At 48.0% G+C, this 21,654-nt stretch overlaps 1 protein-coding gene across 1 annotated transcript in view; it reads left to right on the forward strand.

Annotated features, from left to right (window-relative positions):
- LOC118700290 (cadherin-23-like) overlaps positions 1-21,060 on the forward strand; it is a 99,054-nt gene extending 77,994 nt beyond the window's left edge. Inside the window, exons 6-10 of the mRNA XM_054515601.1 lie at positions 84-212; positions 7,153-7,231; positions 17,924-18,036; positions 20,220-20,408; positions 21,007-21,060. Coding sequence (XP_054371576.1) covers positions 84-212; positions 7,153-7,231; positions 17,924-18,036; positions 20,220-20,408; positions 21,007-21,060 — 564 coding nt within the window. The remainder of the gene's footprint in view (positions 1-83; positions 213-7,152; positions 7,232-17,923; positions 18,037-20,219; positions 20,409-21,006) is intronic.
- Positions 21,061-21,654: the final 594 nt, after the last annotated feature.

Below are 21,654 nucleotides of genomic sequence, written 5' to 3' on the forward strand. Positions count from 1 at the left end.
AGAGACTTAATGCTGCTGAATAATTCTGTTTTTCTGATAGAAATCCTTTCTCTCCCCTCCCTGCCCCTTCTTTTTTTTTCAAGGACCAAGATAAAAACAAGCCTCTGTCTACTCTGGCCAACCTGGCAGTCATCATCACAGATGTGCAGGACATGGACCCCATCTTCATCAATCTGCCCTACAGCACCAACATCTACGAGAACTCGCCTCCGGTAAGGGCTGTGCTCTGTGGGGTTTCCTTCCGAAGCAGCACAATTCCAGCCAGATCCAAAACATTCAGCCCCTTTTTAAAGCAGCCAGCCTAAGCACAGGGGTTCAGGAAGCCTGGACCCCAAATAAAATATTTTCTTGAGGGTTTTTTCTTAAATTCTGCAGAGGCTTTGTGTTGTTGGGAGCAGACAGTCGCCCCGTCTCCTCCCAACGGTCTATCTGCATGCCATTTCCAATAGAGGACTTGAAGGAAAAATCTAAACGTTCCTGAAATGAGGCAGTTTTGAAAATGCCAGAATCATCAGCCATTTCAGCACTTTGAGTCTTTTCCCCCAGGTTTTGCCAAATTGGTCCAATCATTTTAGTTCTTCTGAAACTCCGTTTGTCAGCAAACTCGCTGTTTGTGGAAAAACGTCTCCCAGTCCCTGAATACAGCAGGGATGAGGTTGTTTTTTTCCCCCCACAGATGTCAGAGAGCATGGAGGGCAGCTTGGGCTTTGGGAGCTGTTTCTAGAGGGAATCTCATCTGGGACTTTCAATGAGAAATTTGTCTCTTATTTTTGGTACTTTCCAGTCAGGATTAAAAGTACACCCTGAAATGCAGTACAACCCTTGCAATCTAGCCAGGGAATGGAGACAATTTTAGAGACCCACCAAGGATTTAATCCAAGCCCCAGCCTTTCTCCACAGCATCCACAGCTGTGCATCCCATCACTTTGTCCACAGGGAAACATTTTTGTGTGTGGAAGGGAAAACTTGCCTTAAAATCATGGCATGGTGGGTACCCACACCACATGTGCACCCCATAACTTGTATGGTGCTTTGGATCCCAAATGCCTGGTGGCTCAGTTCAGAGGGAGAGGGAACTCCAGTGTGCTTCAATTTATGCCTTTTTATTCACTTTGGGGCATGGAGAGTGCTGGATCAATAGGGTTGAGTTGTACTGTCCCAAATCCTGTAGTGACACAGCACATTACCTGTCTGCTGGCCCAGAGGTGGCCAGAAAAAACAGCTTATTCATGAATTATTCACAAAGTAAAAGTTTTGTTGGTATTAAGGAGTATCTCTGGGATGGACAGAGTGAGCTGCAGGGAAATAAAACCCCAAAAATTAGATCACACTTAGCTAGGAGGAAAAAGCTTTAAATGAAATTAGAGGAATGAAAGTGCCATAAGTATTAAAAATCATAGACTGCATCACCTCCATGGAGTGATCTGGTATCCAGGAAAGGGAATGTCTTCCAAATAATCATATATATTAAGGCTGAAGGATCCCTTTGTGTGAATACACCAGCATGCACCACAGTTATTCCTGGAACACTCACTGTTTGCAGTCAGGGAAGCAGCAAATTTCCACTGTGCAATGTGACACAGGAAAAGGAGGAAGGGATTCCCACCAGGTTTCGAGATTTTAATTTCTCTTGGCCACGTGCAACATCTCCAAAGGCACTGAGGTATCTGGGATGGATAAGTGCCACCAGAGGCATGGTGAAGAGGAAGATTGCTGGAGGTGGGTACTGCTTTGAGTGGTGTCACCCTCTGGTTTGGACCCAAATTCCCAGCTTTCCTGGGAGAAATTCCACTGCTGAAACAAGGGTGTGATTTGCTTTGGTAAGCATGGCGTTTAACACAGAGTCATTTGTTTGGAAAAAACCTCAAAGTTCATCAAATCCAGCCATTAATTATGTGCCTTTTTTGTCTCCCAGTGTAAATCTTCTCATCAGCTCTGCCCTACCCCCTGAGTGGAGCCAGGTGTAGAGTGAGTGTCTTGGTTGTCAAAATGATCACCAGTTTGGGTGGGGAGTCAAAAAAGCAGGCTTACAGGTCAAACCAAGAGGCTGTGGTGCATTTTTGGGTGATGTTTACCCTGCCATGTGACTCAGCAGGTCAAAATGTGCTCAAGGCATCTCATCCCAGCCCTAAATCCACGGAGCCGCTGCTACCCGTCTCTCTTCCCTCTTTTTATCTGCGGTTCACAGCATGTCTGTGCTCCCCTATCAATGTATCAGGCAAGAATACCTCATCTAAAGTGTATACATTACCTAATAAAATCCTTCTTATTTGGGATTATTGCATCAAATTTTAATTTCCTCACTCGAGTAACAGCATGTCAGCCAGCCCGTCAGCGGAGAGCCGATAGAAGGTGAAAAGAGTGGATAAACTGCAGCAAATTACCACAAACAGATCTCTATCAGCCCTTTGACTGGAATTGACTGGAATTAAGAAGTGAGAAATGGGATTTTTTTTGCCGTGGCAGCTTTCTGAAGTGCTCACCCCCCCTCCTCCTCCTGCTGCAACGCTGGGCTGCGCTTCGCCTTTCAAGTCCCTAATCCTGTAAGAGAAGAAGAAGAAAAAGGGGTGGAGGGGCCTGAGAGGGGAGAGGAGTGCAGTTGTAGTTCTTATTTCTCTCAGGCCGGGATCTGGGAGCATAATTGAGAAGCATTTTGGGCAGGTGCTTATTGTGACACTGAGAAGAAAGCAATTTCTTATCGGGCAGAGGAAGAGGACGCAGCAGGGAGAGACTCTGCTGTCCCTGGAGGTGTTGTATCTTCTTTCTTGATGTTGTTTATCATCCCAGCATGGCTCAGGCATCTCTCTTAGGGCACCCAAGTGTGCCTGCAGCTGTGGCAAAGCTCTGAGGCGTGTTTTTCATCCTCAAGAGGGTTTTTGGGTGTCTGTCCTGGCAGCAGCTGGAGGTTGGGTGGCGTGGTTGGTGTTGAATGTCCTGGAAAGGAAGGGTTGTGCAGCATTGCCACAGCCTCCCAGGGTAGTCATGGAATCACTGTCCCTGCAGGGATTTAAGAGTGGATGTGGCACTTGGGGACACGAGTCAGTGGTGGCCTTGGCAGTGTTGGGGGAATGGCTGGACTGGATGATCTCAGGAGGCTTTTCCAGCCTAAATGGTCCTGGGATTCTGTATCCTCCAAACATGCTGATAGGGGCTGGAGGAATGGCTGGACTGGATGATCTCTGAAGGCTTTTCCAACCTGAATTATTCTGTGATTCCATGTCCTCCAGGCAGGCTGGTAGGGGCTGGAGGAATTGCTGGACTGGATGATCTCTGAAGGCTTTTCCAACCTGAATTATTCTGTGATTCCATGTCCTCCAGGCAGGCTGGTAGGGGCTGGAGGAGAGGGGCCATTTCTCCTTGCAGAGCTGCTGTGGTTCTGATGAGCCCCTGCTTTTCTGCACCCAAGCTTCTGCCCCAGCTTCTGCACCTCAGGCAGTGCTGCAGCTTCACTTTGTGGGTGCAGGAGGAGGATTCCACTCTCCAGGATACAAGCTGAGGGCTGTGGACATGTGCTTCATCCCACAGGGAGCCACGTGAGGCCAAGAGTGGGGCCAAACCCCGCTGGCACACGGCCCCAAGACCAGCACTTGTATTCCTTTGCAGTAGAATGGTACAGATAACATGTCAGACATCATTAAAACAGTTTTAATTCTTCAGCACCATCCCCCTCCTCAGAAACTCCTTGAGTTGAAGAAATAATGTAGAATCAGTGCTAGTTTTGCCCTAGAGTCTCAATAGCTCCGAGTTAATTCTTTCTTACAATATTTCCAGCCCATCAGTGTGAACACTTTATTAAAAGCTCAGGGTTTTATTAAAAAAGGATTGATTTACCCCTGCCCCTCTTCAAAAAACCCTCAGATTTTGTTTGGATAATGTGCCATTCTTTATTTTCTTTGCCTTTTTTTAAGCATAGGCTTTCCCAGATTATTACTTTTCTAAACCTTCTTCCTCCTCTCCCAGAGGGGAAGAGTTATTCTGTTCTCTCTGTACCCACCAGCCACTGCTGTCTGCAGTGGGCGGGCAAGGTGTGACTTGTTTTAAAAGGAAAGTCAGGGATATTTGGGAATTCCTAAGAGCTCCAGGCTCTTGCCACGGGTTATGCCCTGTGCCACTTCTTCAGCCCCTTTCCTGGGAGGTTCAAGGCTGCTCCCAAACACTTGGTTGCTCAGGAAGGGAATGTCCAACCCCAAAAGGTGGCATCTGCCAGACTTGTGGGCACCTGGATGGAAGCCAGGTGGGATGTGAAGGGTCTTGCTGTGGTTCTAGGAGATGGCATCCATGGATGGTAGGGAAGCCAAAACCACTCCAAGATGTGTTTCTTGGACACTGGTGAAATGTGGCTCATCCCCAGGAGGTGCTTGTGGAGCAGGAGGAGAAACACAGGAGGCCAATGCCAAAACCCAGCAGCAAGATATCATCATCATCATCATCATCATCATCATCATCATCATCGTCATCACGGGCCTGCTGAGGGCAGAGGGTCAACCTCAGCATGGTCCCTCACAGCCCTCATTCCTGTGATCAAATCTCTGGATAATTTCTTTCCCGTGGGCATCTCTGTGGCTGAGATATGCGAGTGGATTCCCCCCCACCCCTCCCAAACTTCCCCTGCTGCCACATCCGAGCTCATCCTTTTATCTCTCCCTCCAGCCCTTCCCCTTGGCTCCTCCAGGAGGGGCCTCTCCCGCAGACAGAGCGGCCCATTGCTATTCCCCAGCCATCGCAGGGCCCTGCCTTCCCTCTGCAGGAGGCAATTCCCATTCCGTGCCGCTCCCGAGCCGTGTGACAGGTGACAAGAGAGCTGTCACACAGCCCCGGTGCCTGCTCCCACCGCCCCTCCCGCTGGGCCAGGCAGGGAGGGGCTCCTACCTGCCCCGAGGGCACGGGAGATTAAAGATTGCATCCAGTTTGATTCTGCTGAATGTGAGGGTAATCTAAAATACAGTACAGAATATATAATAACACATAAATACGATATATGGTATATAATACTATTTATATACATATATATAGAGAGAGCGTATATAGCTGTATATACAGTGTGTATATATATACATACAGTATAGGATATATACAGTATAATACTATTATACTGTATAATATATAATTATATATTATAGATAATTATAATATATAGATTGTGTAATATAATACTATTTATATACATACATATAGGGTATATAGATATATAGAGTGTATATATATACATACAGTACAGTACAGTATATATACTGTATATATATGCAGTATAATACTATTATACTGTATAATATATAATTATACATTATATATAATATATAGACTTTGTAATATAATACTATTTATACAAATATATAGAGTATATAGATAGAGTGTATATATATACATGCAGCACAGTACAGTATATAGAAAATATATATACAGTATAATAGTATTATACTGCATAATAAAATTATATATTATACAGTATAATAGTATTATACTGTATAATATATAATTATATATGATATATAATTATACTGTATAATAATATAATACTATTATATTATTATACACACTCTCTATATACCTATATACTTATATGATATATAATTATATTGTATAATAATATAATATTATATATTATATGCACACTCTCTAGATACCTACATACTCTCTCTATACATGTGTATATAGAGAGGGTATATAGTTATATAGAGAGTATAGAGAGTGTATATATACACTATATCTAGAGAGAGAGTATAGTATAAAGTATAATACATTGTAATTTATACATTGTAATTTTACATTATAATTTAAGCAAAACTATGCTGGGACAGGGCACTCTGAAATGCATCACCCCACACTGAAATGCATCACCCTTTTTTTTTTCCCTCCACTTTGCCCTGCGCTCCTTTCCACATCCTCTCTTCTGCTTTCCCACCTGCTCCTTCCCCACTTTGACAGTGGTTTTCCTCTCTCTCTGTGCTCTTGGGAAAGCACAGTTATTGTCAGTAATTTAGAGGCTCTCTGGGTGGCTGCTGAGCCTCAGCAGCCGAGTGCTGCTCAGAGGCCAGTGACCTGGGATTTATGGCTAATGCTCTCGGTTAATAACATGGATTTACTTAAGGAGTCTGTTGAAATGCCCTCGGAGATCAGGGAACGGGCAGCCTGCCTGGCCCTCAGAGCCTTCTTTATGGCCAGCAGCAGCATCAAGCCCCCAGGGACAGGGATCTGGAAGTCCTGTGAGTCCCTTCTTTCCACCAGTGATGTTTCAGCTTTCCCTCTGGCCTTCAAATGATGGATTGCGGGGCGAGCACGAGGCTGCCGACCCGCTCTGCTCCCTCGTTAGATATGCAAACGCCTCTGCTGACATTTCCTTTGAGGGGAAAGAAAAAAAATAATAAAAAATTTGCTGCTTTCCCCACTGTTAATAAGCCAATGAAAACAAGAACAGCTGAGTTGTAAATTTTTTCACACTACATTAATTATGGGCATGTGCATGCGTTGGTATTCACAGGGGCTCACTGCACTGCGGCGGGGGAAGTTGACTTATGGAGCAGGATATTTTTATTTCAAGAGCTAAACAAGAATTTTGGGTCCCTCTTATGTTGCTCTTGTCTGTTTTGGGGGATTCTTGGATCTTTCTGCTGGGTTATAGGAACAGTGCAGGATGGAGGATGAGGTGGGTGAGCTGGCAGCTGCAGAAGCTCCTGCCTGTGGGTTCTCAGCATCTGTCCAGCTCTCCTCCTCCTCCTCCTCCTCCTCAGGGGTTTCAATTAAAATCTCTTCAGCTCACTCAGTTGTGCAGCTGGTTGCCAATGGTCAGTGTGAGCAGCCCTTATTGCCTGGGGTGCCTCATCTGAGCAACACAGTGGGAGAAGAGGCCAGGTTGAAATGGGGACGCCAATGGCAGATCAAACTGAAAGTGGTGGTGAAAGGGAGTTGTTTCCTGCTGGTGATGCCCTCAGCATTCCCAGCTACATCCTGGGGTGGGTTAGCAGAGTGGATTAACGCTCACACCAGGGTGATGAGTACTGAGCCTGAGCTGCTTTGAGGGCAGGCAATGGGACTTTTCCATGACCTGCATGTCCTAGGACAGGTTGTCCCTCAGCAGCTGGCCCAGGGTGAGAGGTGCAGGTCATTGTGGCAGCCCCAGCAGTGCTGTGACACCTTGTCCCTGTCCCTCCCCAGGGCACCACCGTGAGGATGATCACGGCTGTCGACCAGGACAAGGGACGTCCTCGGGGCATCGGCTACACCATCGTGTCTGGTGAGTCCTGGGGGCACAGAGGGGACCCAGCAGGGATGGATGGATGGATAATGGATGCATAGATAATGGAGGGATGGATGGATGGATGGATGGATGGATGGATGGATGGATGGATGGATGGATGATGGATGAATGGATGGATGGATGGATGATGGATGGATGGATGGATGGATGGATGGATGGATGGATGGATGATGGATGGATGGATGGATGATGGATGGATGGATGGATGGATGGATGGATGGATGGATGGATGGATGGATGATGGATGATGGATGGATGGATGGATGGATGGATGGATGCTGGATGGATGGATGGATGGATGGATGGATGGATGGATGGATGGATGCTGGATGGATGGATGGATGGATGGATGGATGGATGGATGGATGGATGATGGATGATGGATGGATGGATGGATGGATGGATGGATGGATGGATGGATGATGGATGGATGGATGGATGGATGGATGGATGGATGCTGGATGGATGGATGGATGGATGGATGGATGGATGGATGGATGATGGATGGATGGATGGATGGATGGATGGATGGATGATGGATGGATGGATGGATGGATGGATGGATGGATGGATGGATGGATGGATGATGGATGGATGGGTGGATGGATGATGGATGGATGGATGATGGATGGATGGATGGATGATGGATGGGTGGATGAATGGATAGATGATGGATGGATGGATGAAGGATGGATGAAGGATAGATGGACAGGATAACCTGCAATAAGTCCTTGTACATCCCATCCCTGGGAAATCATGGAATAGAATATATAGAATGATTTAGGATGGAGGAGACCTTAAAGATGATTGTTCCAAACCCCCTGCCATGGGTAGGGACACCTTCTACTCAACCAGGTAGCTCCATGCAAATTTGACAGTATTTCACATTGAAACCTTTCATTCCTAATGATAAGCCACAAATATCCCCCAGAGGGGATATTCTGTTCCAAGAGGGAATGAGACTGAGTATGGACTGAACGGCTCCTGGTGGTTTCTGTGGTGTTTCCCAAAAGTTTCAGAAGATGTGATGCAAGGACTGGGCCCGTGAGGGTGCAGAGCTAGAGGAGGAACCTTAATTAAAGTGCTGGTGGCTTTCTGCCTTCTGACAGGATTAAGCCTGCCTTTGGAGTCTGGGTCTGAAGCCTGGAAACCCTTCCTGGTGTGGATGAGTGGATCATTGCTGGGCAATGCTTTGGCTCCATGGCCTGAGCATCCCTTCTGATGGCAGCAGGGGCTGGGCAGGCTGGGAAGGTGTTTCCAGATAAAACCCAGCTGCCTTATGGGAAGGCCAGTTTTGGGGGCTTGGGCCTGTTTCCTTTAAGATGCCTTGAGCTCAGCAATCCCTGCCATAGCCCAGCTAATTTTGATGCTGCCAGGGCTGCACTCAGATGTTGCTTTGGTGAGGACAGACAGACTGCTCGGGGTGACCCAGGAGTGAGGGACCAACTTGGCGGGTGTGGGTTGTAACCCTCTTCCTGGCATCATTTTTGGGGGCCCAGCTTGGTGGGTGTGGGTTGTAACCATCTTCCTGGCATCATTTTTTGGGGTTTTTTTCCCCAGCAAGAAACAGCAGCAGTGCTTCCCCTCCCCTCTGTGCCACATGCTCCAGGTGCTGCCCCCACGTGCAGGAATAATTTCCCAGTTTCTTTTCCTTAAAGCCCAGCCATTTCAAACCCTCTTTTAATCAGCCTCAAGGGTCAAGGTGATTTCACCCTGACTTTCAAGTCCACTGATCCTGACTGCAAGTATCCAGCCTTTGAAGATGCGAGGATTATTTATTCCTCTAATTCCCTCTGCAATTTATTCAAGAGATTGTCCCAGATTGTGGGTATCAGCTGGCCAAGGTGCAGCAGGGACTCTCTTCTGGCTGATACAGGTTCTTTTTCACTGGAGACTGGACTGAAACATCAATCTGATTTTGCAGAGGTTGCTGAATTACGGTGAGGATGGTAAAATAGCTGTCAGCCTGGCCATCCTGGACGGGCAGTGGGATGGTGGAGGGGGAATCAGGGTGCTCTGGGGTCCAGGTGGAACATGGAGAGACCTGCAGGCAGATCACTGCACACAGCCTTGCATCTGCTTGTGTATGCCAAGAGCTTAACCCTTGCCTGCAGTCCTGCCTAGTGAGGGCAGTTCTCCTACCAGAGGATCCAGCTGAACAGATCAAAAGAGTGATTAAACTACTTTGCACTGCTATTTTTTTTTCCCCAAACATGAGAATTACGAAGTGTTTTCCTAACTGGCCAGGAATCTTTCTCCTGTCATCAGCAGGGTGTCATGGAGAAGGGGTTGGATGGGAATGATCAGATTCTGTGGACAGAGCTGATGTTGCTTTCTGATGTGTGAGAGTCCAGACACAGGACTGGCATCTAATGCGTTTCCAAAATCCTGCTCAGCCAAGGCAAGCCATTTTCTTTTTGGCAGGCAGGTAAAGCCTAATTAATTTCTCATTATCCTCAATCACGATGGTAAAGGTCAGCGAGCAGATTTTTGTGCCCGAGCTGGAAAATTTTTATGGCAATTTTGCAGAAAAAAAAGCAAAAAAAAAAGCCTAACATATGGGAACGGGGAAGCAAATTAAATTAGAAACCGACCGTAAGCAAAAGTGAAAGTGGCTGGTGGAAGTAGTAATTAAACCTGGCTCTTAAGCTCCCTTCCAGGAGGGGAGGAGGCAGTGATGCTGCTCCCATTCCCCTGCAGGGATGCATGATGCCTTTTCCCAGCTCTCAGAGATTTTTGGGCACAGGGTTAGCATGTGGCTGGTCTGCTTTTGCCTTTTGGGCTGGTATATGCAGCAGTAGAGAGCTGAGAAGCAACCTGGCCATTCATCATACCTTTGGTGTTAATGCCTAAAGCATCGGTGTGATTTGGAGGTGGGGTTTAAAAATTAATTTGGAATTGCTGCTGTCCCGTTCAGCTCCATCCCTCGGGCAGCCACGTCTGGGGATGTACTGCAGCAGCTCTTATTTATACAGCTATCTCCAGCACAAGGTCCTCCCATGACAGGAACACAATAAAACTAAAAGATTAACCATAACCACATAAAATAAGACTCGAGATCTAGCTTTATGCCACCAGCTTACAAAGCTGTTAAGGCTGAGATGATGGAGGGGCACTGGTGTAGCTGTGCCGTGGCTTTGGCTGCTTGTCCTACCTGCATTGGGAATCATTTCCATATCTAATAGGAAAAAGCCATTCAGTTGATTCTGTCCCTTCCCTCCCATCAGAGTGTTTTAACTCCAAGAAAATGTACTTTTTCACTTCACACTTTACAAGGAACGGGCTCACTGCCCAATAGAAAAAGAAACCCAAACTGAGACCTCACAATTCATGCCCCTCGTGCCAAAAGGCTGGTCAGTGCCAGGGCTCCCATTGCTCCAGAGGGTGTTCCTGCTGCTTTTCCTGTGGCCAGAGCCCTGTGCTAGCCCTCCCTCCCCGGCTGCAGTGACAGGTTGGAGACGCTCAGCCACTGAGGTCAGGACTCTGTTTGAAGGACAGATAATTAATCCAGCAAAGTAATCCACAGCTCCTTTTTGGCAGATTTATGGAGATAGCCTCTGTGCTGGGGACTCTGCCTCATCATCTTTCATTTCCCAGGCAAAGCCAGTGACTTGTTGTATAACACGACCTGTTCTAGATAAGGCTTTTCATTTAGGGGAGCTCTCCGGGCTAACAGAGATTGATTTTCCTGGCGGGAATCGGGAGGGCCCTGGCAGTTTTGGGCAGGATCAGCCCTGCAGACGGCAGTGTGTTTTCACATTTGCTGCCTCTGCACACCGCCTGGGGCATGGGGAATCCTCTGGCTCTTTAAGGGAAGGATTTTCAGCGTGAATTAAACAGCAATTTAATTAATAGGCGGGAGGAGACTTCAGCCCGCGAGCTCTTCTTAGGAAAACGTATTGACTCACGTGTTGCTTGCTAGCAGTAAACTTTGGGCTTCATTTATTTCCAGGAGAGTCAGGAGACTTGGAGCCTCCTGGCAGGAGGGTGTGAAGGTGACCTGTGCTGCTTGGGCAGGCACTGAGGGGTTAACCCAGGGGACAGGGTCCCACATGTCAGTCTCTGCCTGCCTGACACATTTCAGGTGCGGTGATGGATGGGCAGTGGGAGATTGCACAAGGGCAATCTATACGTCCTTCCTGGGGCTTGGAAAATCCTTCAGGAGAGAGGGGAGGGAGCTTTCAGTCAGAGATGGTCCTTAGGGCTATTCACAAACCCTCAGGGTGGGGTTCTTCCTCCCTCCTCCCCAACTGGATTGTTTTATGAGACTGATGCAGTTTCTAGCAAAGCCTCTCTTCTTTAAGCTGGTGCACCCCGAGGGAAACATGAATTAAAAATCATTATTTGCACAATGCAACAGAAGTGTGAGTTACAGAAGTGCTAGGGAAGCTGAAAATAATTGTTCTCCATCTTCTGGATTTCCTGCTAAGGAATAAAATGTCATAGATATATTTTTTATATATATAATATGTATATATGACTAATTAATCAGTGCAGTAGCACTCTCAGAACATGTTTCCTGTGCTCTTAACAGAGCCCACTGCCTTCTTTATGAAAGTGCAGCATGAATCCTTGAGGAAAGGTCAAGTGGCCAAAGAGATCTCCAAGCCCTCAGCTGCTGACATCTCCCTCCATGGCTTGACCTGACTTAATAAAGAAGGCAGAGCAAAGCACTTCCTAAAACCCTTAAACCAGACATTGGGGAACACCCTTGGAAGTGGGGACCTGCTCGTTTTGCTATTCCCTACCTTGCTCCAGTTTTTCCCACATTCTCCTCGCTCGGTGAACTGCCGGGGTGTTGAAGCCCTCATAAATTCCAGCTGCTGGGAGGGCCTTCCTGTGTGATTTAAAGGCAGCCATCACAGCAGAACATTTCTGTAGGAGGACACGCTGATGGGTGGAAAAGTGCCTGGCGCCGAGTTATCCATCAAAAGCTGTTTGTTCCCACCCTGCCAATGCAAGGGGATGAGACAGCACAAAGCAAAGATGGTGGCTGCGGTCACAGCCCCTCTCCCCTTGGCTCAGTTGCTCCCCTTCTTCCTGCAGGCTGCTTTTTGTCATCATGTTGGCATCTGGCTTTGGCTCCCTAGCAATCCAGGAGTTGTTGGAAAGAGATATGATTGGGATAATGGTTTGCGTGGCAGGTGGTCCCCCAGCAAACGGCCCGCTGTAATTAAAACTATACATTCCCTTTTATGTGGAAACAGAAAACAAAAGCATCTTTTCTGTTTAATTTCTGGGACTTCCTGTTCATCTTTTTGGGATTTAGAGTGTGTTCAAGGCTGAGCAACCTGGTCTAGTGGAAGTTGTTTGGAATGAGATGATCTCTGAGGTCCTTTCCAACCCAAATTGGTCTGGGATTCAATGTTGACCACCAGGGGAGAACGATGAACCTGGACCACCTCTGTTCATGTCATGGCTAGCAAAAACAACTGGTTCTGAGATGGTTTTTAATGGAGGAATTTCAGAAAGCTGTGGATTCTGGAGATGTGGGGTTTATGTCAAAAAGCCCATTTGAGATGACGTGGGGGAATGATGGTCGTGGTCCAAGACTCAGAATCCTTTTGTGTAAGGAATTACACTCAGAGTAGAAACTCTGAGGGTTCTGTTCTCCTCTCTGGTACTCGGCCACAGCTCCCAGGAAATCTGGGAGGGGAATTGCACCTTGGGTGATAAATACCTCCTTTTATTTCCTTGTACTGTACATTCCGTTCTGAAAAAGGGAACTGCGAGCATTTGGTGTGAGCTCCTTTTGTGGCTCTGCAAGATCACAAGTTCTGCTAGAATGGACAGATCCTTGGGGAAAGATACTAAAAGGGCCTGTTTGCAGAGCAGGCATGTGAGGAGGAGCGCTGGCGCACAGCTTTGGGCTCAGATCTGTTATCCCAGAGAGCTGCATCTCCCCAGAAGAGCAGCAAACCAAGAGGAGAAGGGGACACTGTTTTTACACAGCATCTCAATTTGTAACAACAAGCTCAGGTTGTAACAGCCAGTTTTCCTTTGGAAATGACTTGTTGCCTTTGAATTTAATCACGGGGCAAGGCCCCTGCCCTGGCAGTGCTTCCCTGAGGGCGGCCTGGGGGCAGCAACTCAAGGTGAAGAGCAGCGAGATGCTCACGGCAGCTGATGGACTATTTATCTGCTAATAACTGTGTCTGTTGCTGACTCCATGAACCACATCCAACAGCATCTATTTCTGTGCCCGAGGAGCCCTGACGGAGCACATTTTGATTAATAAATTATCCGGAGCAAGGTGTGTGATGGGTTCCCCTTTCACATCTTGTGAAAGTCACCCGCTCCAAGTTCAGCCCTGGCTCCCAACATGAGCAGCCCTTCCTGCAGAGGGGGGTGGGAAATTATCCTGCCCTGGGAAAACAGCTCGCCCTGACTGACAGGTGGCTCTTCACCAGAGCAGGGCAGTGGCTGCATCTCTCCCTTGAAAGGTGCTCAAGGCTAAAGGGGTAGGGAGGAAGGAGGAGATATTGATGGTATGGTTTTTTCCCTCCTTTTTTTCCCTTTTTCTCGCCCCCCCCCCCCCCCCCCACCTATTTCTCTGGGTTTGAGCCAGTACTTTTAACAGCCTTTTTAAACTGAGAGCTTGGCTGAGGGCAATTAAACATTATGGCTCTCATCTATAAAACCCCTCGTTATAGCAGTGTTTCTCCAAAATGATGCCTATGCCACCATCCGTTCCTCAATGAGCTTGGAAAAACACTCTGAATGGGCTCCTGTGATCCATCCCAGTGCTCCCAGCCCAGCATCCCCTCAGTGCATGCCTTCCCAGACCCCTGTCTGCCTGCAGTGTATGCAGGAGCTGCTGCTGCCCCTGTACCTGCACACGGACAGATGGATGAGAAACTTCTCCTTCTTCTTGATCCGTGTCATAACAAAATGCTGGGTTTGTAGGTCCTGAGCAAGCCTATTTCTTGCCAGGTGGGAGCAACAAGTCTGCTAGAAGTGGATTCATACTGCAGTCCCAAAGTTCTCAATTTTTTCTCATTGTCATTCTCCCCTTTCCCTCTGTCTTTCTGATATTTAAAACATCTCCTGCCTTGTTTTCCTTCTCTCTGCCCGCCTTTTGCTGCTCAGCCTTTCCTTTTTCATCCTTTAATTTCTGCCACATTCCTGCATGTACCTCTGGTGTCTCCAGAGAGAGGAAAGATAAAATTGGCTAATTTCCCCCCATCTTATTTTTTTTCCCTTGTTCTCTGGAAAGTGAAGGCACATTAAGATGATCAGAGAGATTTTGGCAAGGAAAATCTCTCAGGAAATGGGTATTGTTCAGCAGTGTGCGTGCTTCAGCAGGGATCACTGGTCAGAGCAGCGAGGAAGTGGTGGTTGGAGAGGTATTGGAGACACCTCTTTCCCTAAATTTGCTAATTTGCAAAGCCAGGAACTCTCTGCTAGTAGAAAAATAGCCCCAGTGGGCATAGGGTGAGTATCTGATGGTGTTGGGGAGGCTGAGCTAGAGAACAGCCTCTGATGTGCAGCTAGGAGGCCTTTGGGCCCCTAGTTTAGTTGCCCATCCTTCAAAAAGTGACCATGGTCAAATCTGAAATGCATGACCCTTTTCAGGACACGGAACACTGTGCTGTGTTTAGTCAAATTCCTCCCCTATTGACCTAATTCCACTAAATTCCATTGTTTCTGCATTTTATTGCACTTCATATTAGGGGGAGGTGACCCTGAGGCACAAACTTTACCATGGCAACCTGGTGTCCTGGAGCATTTAAATGCCTGGCAGCACAGTCCCATCCATCTCCTGGAGCGTCCTTCAAAGCTGGGAGCAGAAGAAGCTTCCCAAGGAGTCAGCCATAAATTACAGCATGAAAGTGGGAAGTCAGGATGGAAAGAGGGGAATTGTCTGAGGGAGGAGACTGGAGATTTCCATGTTCAGCAGCAAAAGATCAGGAAAAAAACCCACAAGGCCGTTGCTAATATTTTAAGTAGGCTGGTGAGCTCATTAAGCTGGCAAGTGGTCAGTGGGGCATTTGGGATGGAGAGAAGAGAGGAGCAAGGACAGGAATGGGAGGAATTCTGTCCAGGAGGAATATAGAATGCCTCAGTAATGGGGAGAAAGGTGTCAAGGCACTTGGGGCTCTGGGAGAGGGAGGTGAGGCCAGGTGGCTCCTGGGTGGGAGGGAGGGGATGGCAGGGCCCAGAGGCTTTGGCCATCCTGAGGATGTAGCCCCACATTTCTCTTCACAGAGAAAAGCAAGGCACAATTCTTCCCAAGAATATTTCTGGGATTCACGTTCTCTGAACCTCAGAGAAAGGAAACACAATTCTTATCACTTGCTTGTGCCTGTGTTTGTGCAAAAATAGAATGCAATGTGGAGATTGTTTACCCAAAGTGACGGTGTTTTGTTTCCTTGGCATGTCAGGGCCAAGAGAGTGTGTGTGTGTGTTGGGACTGTTGGGTGACAGTCATGAGATTCTGGGCAGTGTGAGCAGGGTTGAGTGCTGGCAGGTTCAGTTTTAGATGTATAGAATAATATAGTATAATAAAGTAATTAATTATCCTTCTGATGTCCATGGAGTCCTCCTCACCATTCCTCCTTCATCAGGGCCCTCGCAGCATTGCTATACGAGGAAGGTGCAGCTGTGATCCAACAGAGGTTGGAAGGGAGCAAGGTGGATGCTGAGTGATGGGAAACAACTTTCTGTGGCAGCAGATCTGTCTTGCAGCTCCCTTCCAGGGAAATGACAAATGCTGTGTGTGTTTCATTCGTGCTGAGACGTATTGAGAAGACAGGATTTATTTTTTACTTCCTTTTGACTGGGATGACTGGAATTTACCTGCAGGGTTTCCTGGCTCCTGTCTGTGTCTGGTTCAGGGGTTTCTGCATGCCTCAGGATGCTGAGGGGAGCTGTGTGGGTGACCATATGCCTGGATATATAACCTCCCTGGTCATCACTAATTCAGCAGCCTGCTCTGCTTTTGTGTCAGGCTGGTGTCAGGTGTCCCAGGCTCCACACACCAACTGCTGGCTTTTGTCTGCCTCTCAGGGAGAGCACCTGGAGCTGCCACAGGCACATTCCCAAGCAGGACATCGTCCTTTTGGTGTCTGCTGGCCATGACACTCGAGCATTAGCGTTGGTTGGGGTCTCTGTACAAATCACAAATGGGACAGGACTGCTGGGAACGTGCCTTGGGCTGTTTTATTTTCCAGCATCACTCTCATTACATGGTTATGACAATGGGAAGGTGTCATCAGCTCATGTGCCCAGCAACAGACTTAATGTAACTTAATGTTACAACTTACTTTATAAGTTTTTTGACCAATCACACAAAGCAAAAGCACATTGACAGTAGTTCTATCTAATTATTATAAGCACCTGTACCTTTTTTTTTCCTTCTGTTAAACAATGCTTGCTTATTTTAAATACAATACCTGCTTGTAAGCCTTAAAGCCTTAAAACACAATGCTCAGAGCTCCATTATTAAGCTTAAAACTTCTTAATATCTTGCTAGATAAACTTTTCTGCACCTTAGGGAGTTATTCTAGACAAGCGTTAATACACAGACCATTGTTCTATTTGCCCTTGCTTTTCTACAGTTTAAATCATTTTTCTGCTGACCAATCTCATGGCTGCTGCTTAGCTCCAATCACAGTTCTGCTGTCTCTGAGGCCTTTTGCAGCTTTCCCAAAACCCTCTGGTTTTATGGATTCCCACAGAGCATGTTGTCTTCATCCCCTCTGGGTGTCCGATTCCAGAGGAGAATTCAAGCTGGGATGGGATGGGATGGGATGGGATGGGATGGGATGGGATGGGATGGGATGGGATGGATGGGATGGGTTGGGATTGGATGGATGGGATGGGATGGGATGGGATGGGATGGGATGGGATGGGATGGGATGGGATGGGATGGGATGGGATGGGATGGGATGCTCAGTGGCATCCTGGCTGCTTGCCTGCATGCAGGGACAGGCACAGGAGCCAAATTTGGCTCCAGCAGAGGAAAACCAGGCAGCTGCACAGGGTCAATGCATATGGCAAGAGCATTAAAGCAGGGCAAGTGCCACACAATTTTGCTGATACTTTCACTGGCTTCTAATACACCCAGCTAAGAAATTCCTGAGCTGTATGAGGCTTCTCTATTACTTGATAGATTTTTTTTCTTTCTTTAAGCTCTGCAGCCTCTCCTTAGGTACATTTGGACTTGTATCCCCCTCAGCACCCTCTGGCAAGCTAAACCACCCCTGTTTGTGGAGAATTCCCCATGAGCTTGGTCCATCTGTGCCTCCCTGTGATTATCCTGGACTGATGTCCCTTAACCCCTGGATTTTAGGAGAGAGGCCATGCCCACCCCAGGAACAGTACCCTGCAAATGCAAGTGGTCACTCAAAGGGGAGCAGCTGAATTTGGTCCTGCTTTCAGCTTTGCTGTTGCAGATTTTAATAATATAAAACCCTTTGAAATTCTTCAGCTGCCTCCAGCACTGGCAGCTTTTGGCTGTGGAAGGAGAGCCCCATTTTGAGCCGTGAGCTGGGACAGGTGAGAGGAGGAGTGTTACAGCCATGACATTTCAAAGCACATTGGAAGGGTGTGCCAGGTTCCTAGAGACCACAGCTTAGAATTTGTGTCCTCTTGCTCCCCTCCCTGTTGCCTCCAGCACTTTTTTCTGCCAGCTGCTCGTGCTCACATTCCTGTTATTTTTCCCAGGTAACACCAACAGCATCTTTGCACTGGACTACATCAGTGGAGCCTTAACCCTGAATGGGCCCCTGGACAGGGAAAATCCCTTCTACAGCGCTGGATTCATCCTCACAGTGAAGGTGAGACTGCTCCAGCTGGGAAGCACATGGACAGAGCAGGATGGGGAGGACATCCTGCCTGGGGGCACCCCCTTCCAGATAATGCTGCAAACCTGGGCTCTGTTGTTCTCTTGGGCATCCAGAGCCATGATGTGCTGACCAAGTGAGATGTTAAACACAGTCTGTCACTATAGGACACGAAATAACACCACACACACACAACTGCTGATTTCAAGGTGGAAAAGGGAAGTTTATTTTCTGACTCCAACATTAATAGATTTCCAAAAGTGACCCTGGATTGGAGGGTGAAAGTGCCACCTCTCCAATGACACTGGCCAAACCAACAGTCCATCAAATTTCTCCTTCTCCATAAAAGAATGCAAAACTGTAAGTTATTTACAGAAAGTGTGTGAGAAATTTGTTACAAGAATGTAAACATCAGAAGGCTTAGAAAATCTTTAAAAATCAGGGTGACAACAGTCCCCTTGTCTGGTGGCCCAAAACATGATGTGTGAGGCCATTTTTGCCATCCTGCCTGTGGCTGTGCCTGCTGGCAGCATGCAGATACCCCAGGCTTGCATATAGCACCAGACACAAACTCAGGTACCTGAATTGTGCCTACTTTTGCCTGTTTTCCCTCTTTCTCCCCACCATAGCCCTGGATAAACATGACATTTTGTCTTGTCAGCAGGCAGTGGTGTAACAGGACATCATCTGTGCCTCCCTGGCATGGGGAGGGAGTGATGCTGGAAGTTGCCTTGTCAAGAAAAGGCACTGGAGCGTGGCTCTCCAGCCCCACCTCAGAGTGACTCCCTGGCTCTGCTCACAGCCCTGTAATTAAAATCAATACCAAGCTGGGCAGCTGGTTGGAAACACATTTAGAAGTATGGATTCTGCTGGGCCGGGGTGGGGAAAAATCAGCAGCGTAGGAAGGGTCATTGATTGGGAGGGAGGCAGCCAGCACATTGCCTTCTTGTTTTGGCAAGTGTGATGCTTCCTTGGAGTGGGGCAGAGGCACAAGAAATCACCCCTCTAGGTCCCAGACACAGTTCATACCATGAGGCTTTGTGTGTGAGGAGGAGATCCTCACCCACCCCTGGTCTAGCTTCATTCAGGCTTTTATGGTTTCAAAAATCAAGAGAGGAAAGATTGTCTGGTTTTAATAGGGACAAAAATATCTGTTTAATCTTGGAAAGGTTTGTGAGCCTGAAAACTTGCCCGTTTTCCTGCCTGCATGACAATGGAGTTCCAGCCACGTTCTGTTGCTCTGACAGATTTCCATGTCCTCTCCCCACAAACTTCGCATCCTCCCGCAAATGCCAGCTCTGTGCATCCCACATCCCCAGGACCCAAAATGTTCCCTGCTGCTCTCATCCTGGAGCACACAGTGAAAATACAGCTGGATTGCTCCTCGCTGGGATCAGCCTGTTCTGCTGCTGTGTGCAGAAGCAGTGAATAGCAATGAGCCGTGTGGGTCGTGAGAGCATTGCTTTTCCATGCCCACAGCAAAGCAAGATTATCCAAAGGACAAGAGGAGGGACTCGCCTTGAAAAGGCTGTTTCATGAGTCCTGCTTCTCTGGCATTAAAATCTGCACTCTCTTTTTGGGAAGGCAGAATTAAAGTCCTTCTTGAGACAGAGGTGTGATGTGGACTCATGACTCAGCTCTGTATTTAGACACGTGTTGCCAAACCTATTTTAAGGTCTAAGTGTTCTTTTCCTCTGGTGCCCTAGTTTTCCATCCCTATGTTTTTCAGCATACTGAGTGGTTCACTGTCAGCTCCCAGTCCCACATCAGGAATGGCAGAGCAGAGAGCAGGAGTGCTCTTTGCCCCTTATTTTGTGGATTGTCCCCTACATCTCACAAAGGACATTTTTTCTGTTTAAACACTTGTGGCAGGGAAATCTCCTAGTTGTTCTTGTGTGACTCCAGATGCCGCCAACCTCTTGCAGAAGAACTTGGCCACAGCCTTCCTAAGGGAAATGTTGAACCCCTGGAAAGGTTTTTGTGAGACTAAAGCATGAGTGATGGGAAAGCTGAGCCAACATCTCTGTGTGTTAATGGAACAATGGCAGAGCCAATTGGGAATCCTTCTGTGGCAAAGTGGAGGAAGAGAAAGCTGCAAGAGTGTCTCGCTGTGCACACTGTCTTTACATTCATTCCTTCTGGAGAACAAAGGCTGCCCTTGTTTTCTGTCCTTGCAGGGGACAGAGCTGAACGATGACCGCACGCCCTCCAACGCCAGCGTCACCACCACCTTCAACATCCTGGTCATCGACGTCAACGACAACGCCCCCGAGTTCAACAGCTCCGAGTACAGCGTGGCCATCCCAGAGCTGGCCCAGGTGGGCTTTGCCCTTCCCCTCTTCATCCAGGTGCAGGACAAGGATGAGGTGAGGTTTCCTCTCCCTCCTTTGTGGGGTAGCACTGGTTGGGTTTCGGGGTGGGCAGGGGAGGAGTCACTGCATGGTTCTCTCCCAACACCCCTTTTCCATCTCTCACTGCTGCCATCTCTGTGTTTGCTGTGTACCCCCAGCCCAGTTTCCCTCCCCAGTGTGCAGGCACTAATGCAGTCAGGATTGCAGGGCCCCTGAGAGCCAGAAAATAGGATTGTCTGGGAGGCTGATCCCTGCCTGCTTTGAGGGCTCTTGTCAGGCACTGCTTTGCCAGTCTGGTTTAGCAAAGGAGGAGTTTTCCCCTGCCAGGGACAGGGAAGGCAGGAGCCCCAAGCTAAGTCAGGGAGGATGTAGGAGATGCCCCTCAGAGCAGGGAGGACTGGGATACCAGTTCATCACTGCAAACAAGGCAGGAGCTTTGGAGGCTTGTTCCTCCCACGTGTCAGTGGAGCTCCTGTTTGTCACGCGCCGATCCTTGCTGTGCTTGGGATTGCAGCTTCTGTTCCAGCCTTGGGCTCCCAGCCTTCAATTACTCTGATTATTTGACTTGTGCAGTTCACGTCTGGCTGCTCCTGTGTGCTGGTCCCCCCCCCAGCCCCGCCACGCCGCCGGGTGCCTGCTCCAAAGCAGTGCTGACACCTCATGGTGAGCTGGCCAAAACCGCTGGGAAAGGCTCTGGCCGCAGGCTCCTGCTGTTCCCGTTCCTCTTGGGGCTGAACAGGACATGAGGGGAGAGGGTTTGTCAGAATAAATGCCATCACAGAATGGGTTGGGTTGGAAGGGACCTGAAAAATCAGCTCCTTCCAACCCCCTGCCAGGGGCAGGGACAGCCTCCACTAGAGCAAGTGGCTCAGGGCTTCATCCAGCATCATGGCAAAGCATCACCAGGATGTTTTCCTGATGCTTCAGGTAATGGGAAACAAAACATTCCCCCTGCCCCCAGCCCCCAAGATCCTGGTGGGTCAGTTAAAATGTGCATCTTTAAGTTGCCTTTTCTGGCTGAGAAGATGGATTTGCTATTCCCCAGCCCTGGGTGGAGCTCACCCCGTCTCGTCAAGCCACCCAGAAATCCCATTTTTTTCCATCTGAAGTGATTATGACACAGAACTAATAACTTACTGGTGACATGATGTCACCATGCAGGAGTTATGAGTTCAGCCTGAAGAGGTGCAGATGAGCTATTAAGCAGATAAAGAGACTGTTTTTTCTTGAAAATGTCAATTGCTAATAAAGAAGATATGGA

The sequence above is a fragment of the Molothrus ater genome, chromosome 8 (genome assembly GCF_012460135.2).
Source record: "Molothrus ater isolate BHLD 08-10-18 breed brown headed cowbird chromosome 8, BPBGC_Mater_1.1, whole genome shotgun sequence".
NCBI classification, from domain to species: domain Eukaryota; kingdom Metazoa; phylum Chordata; class Aves; order Passeriformes; family Icteridae; genus Molothrus; species Molothrus ater.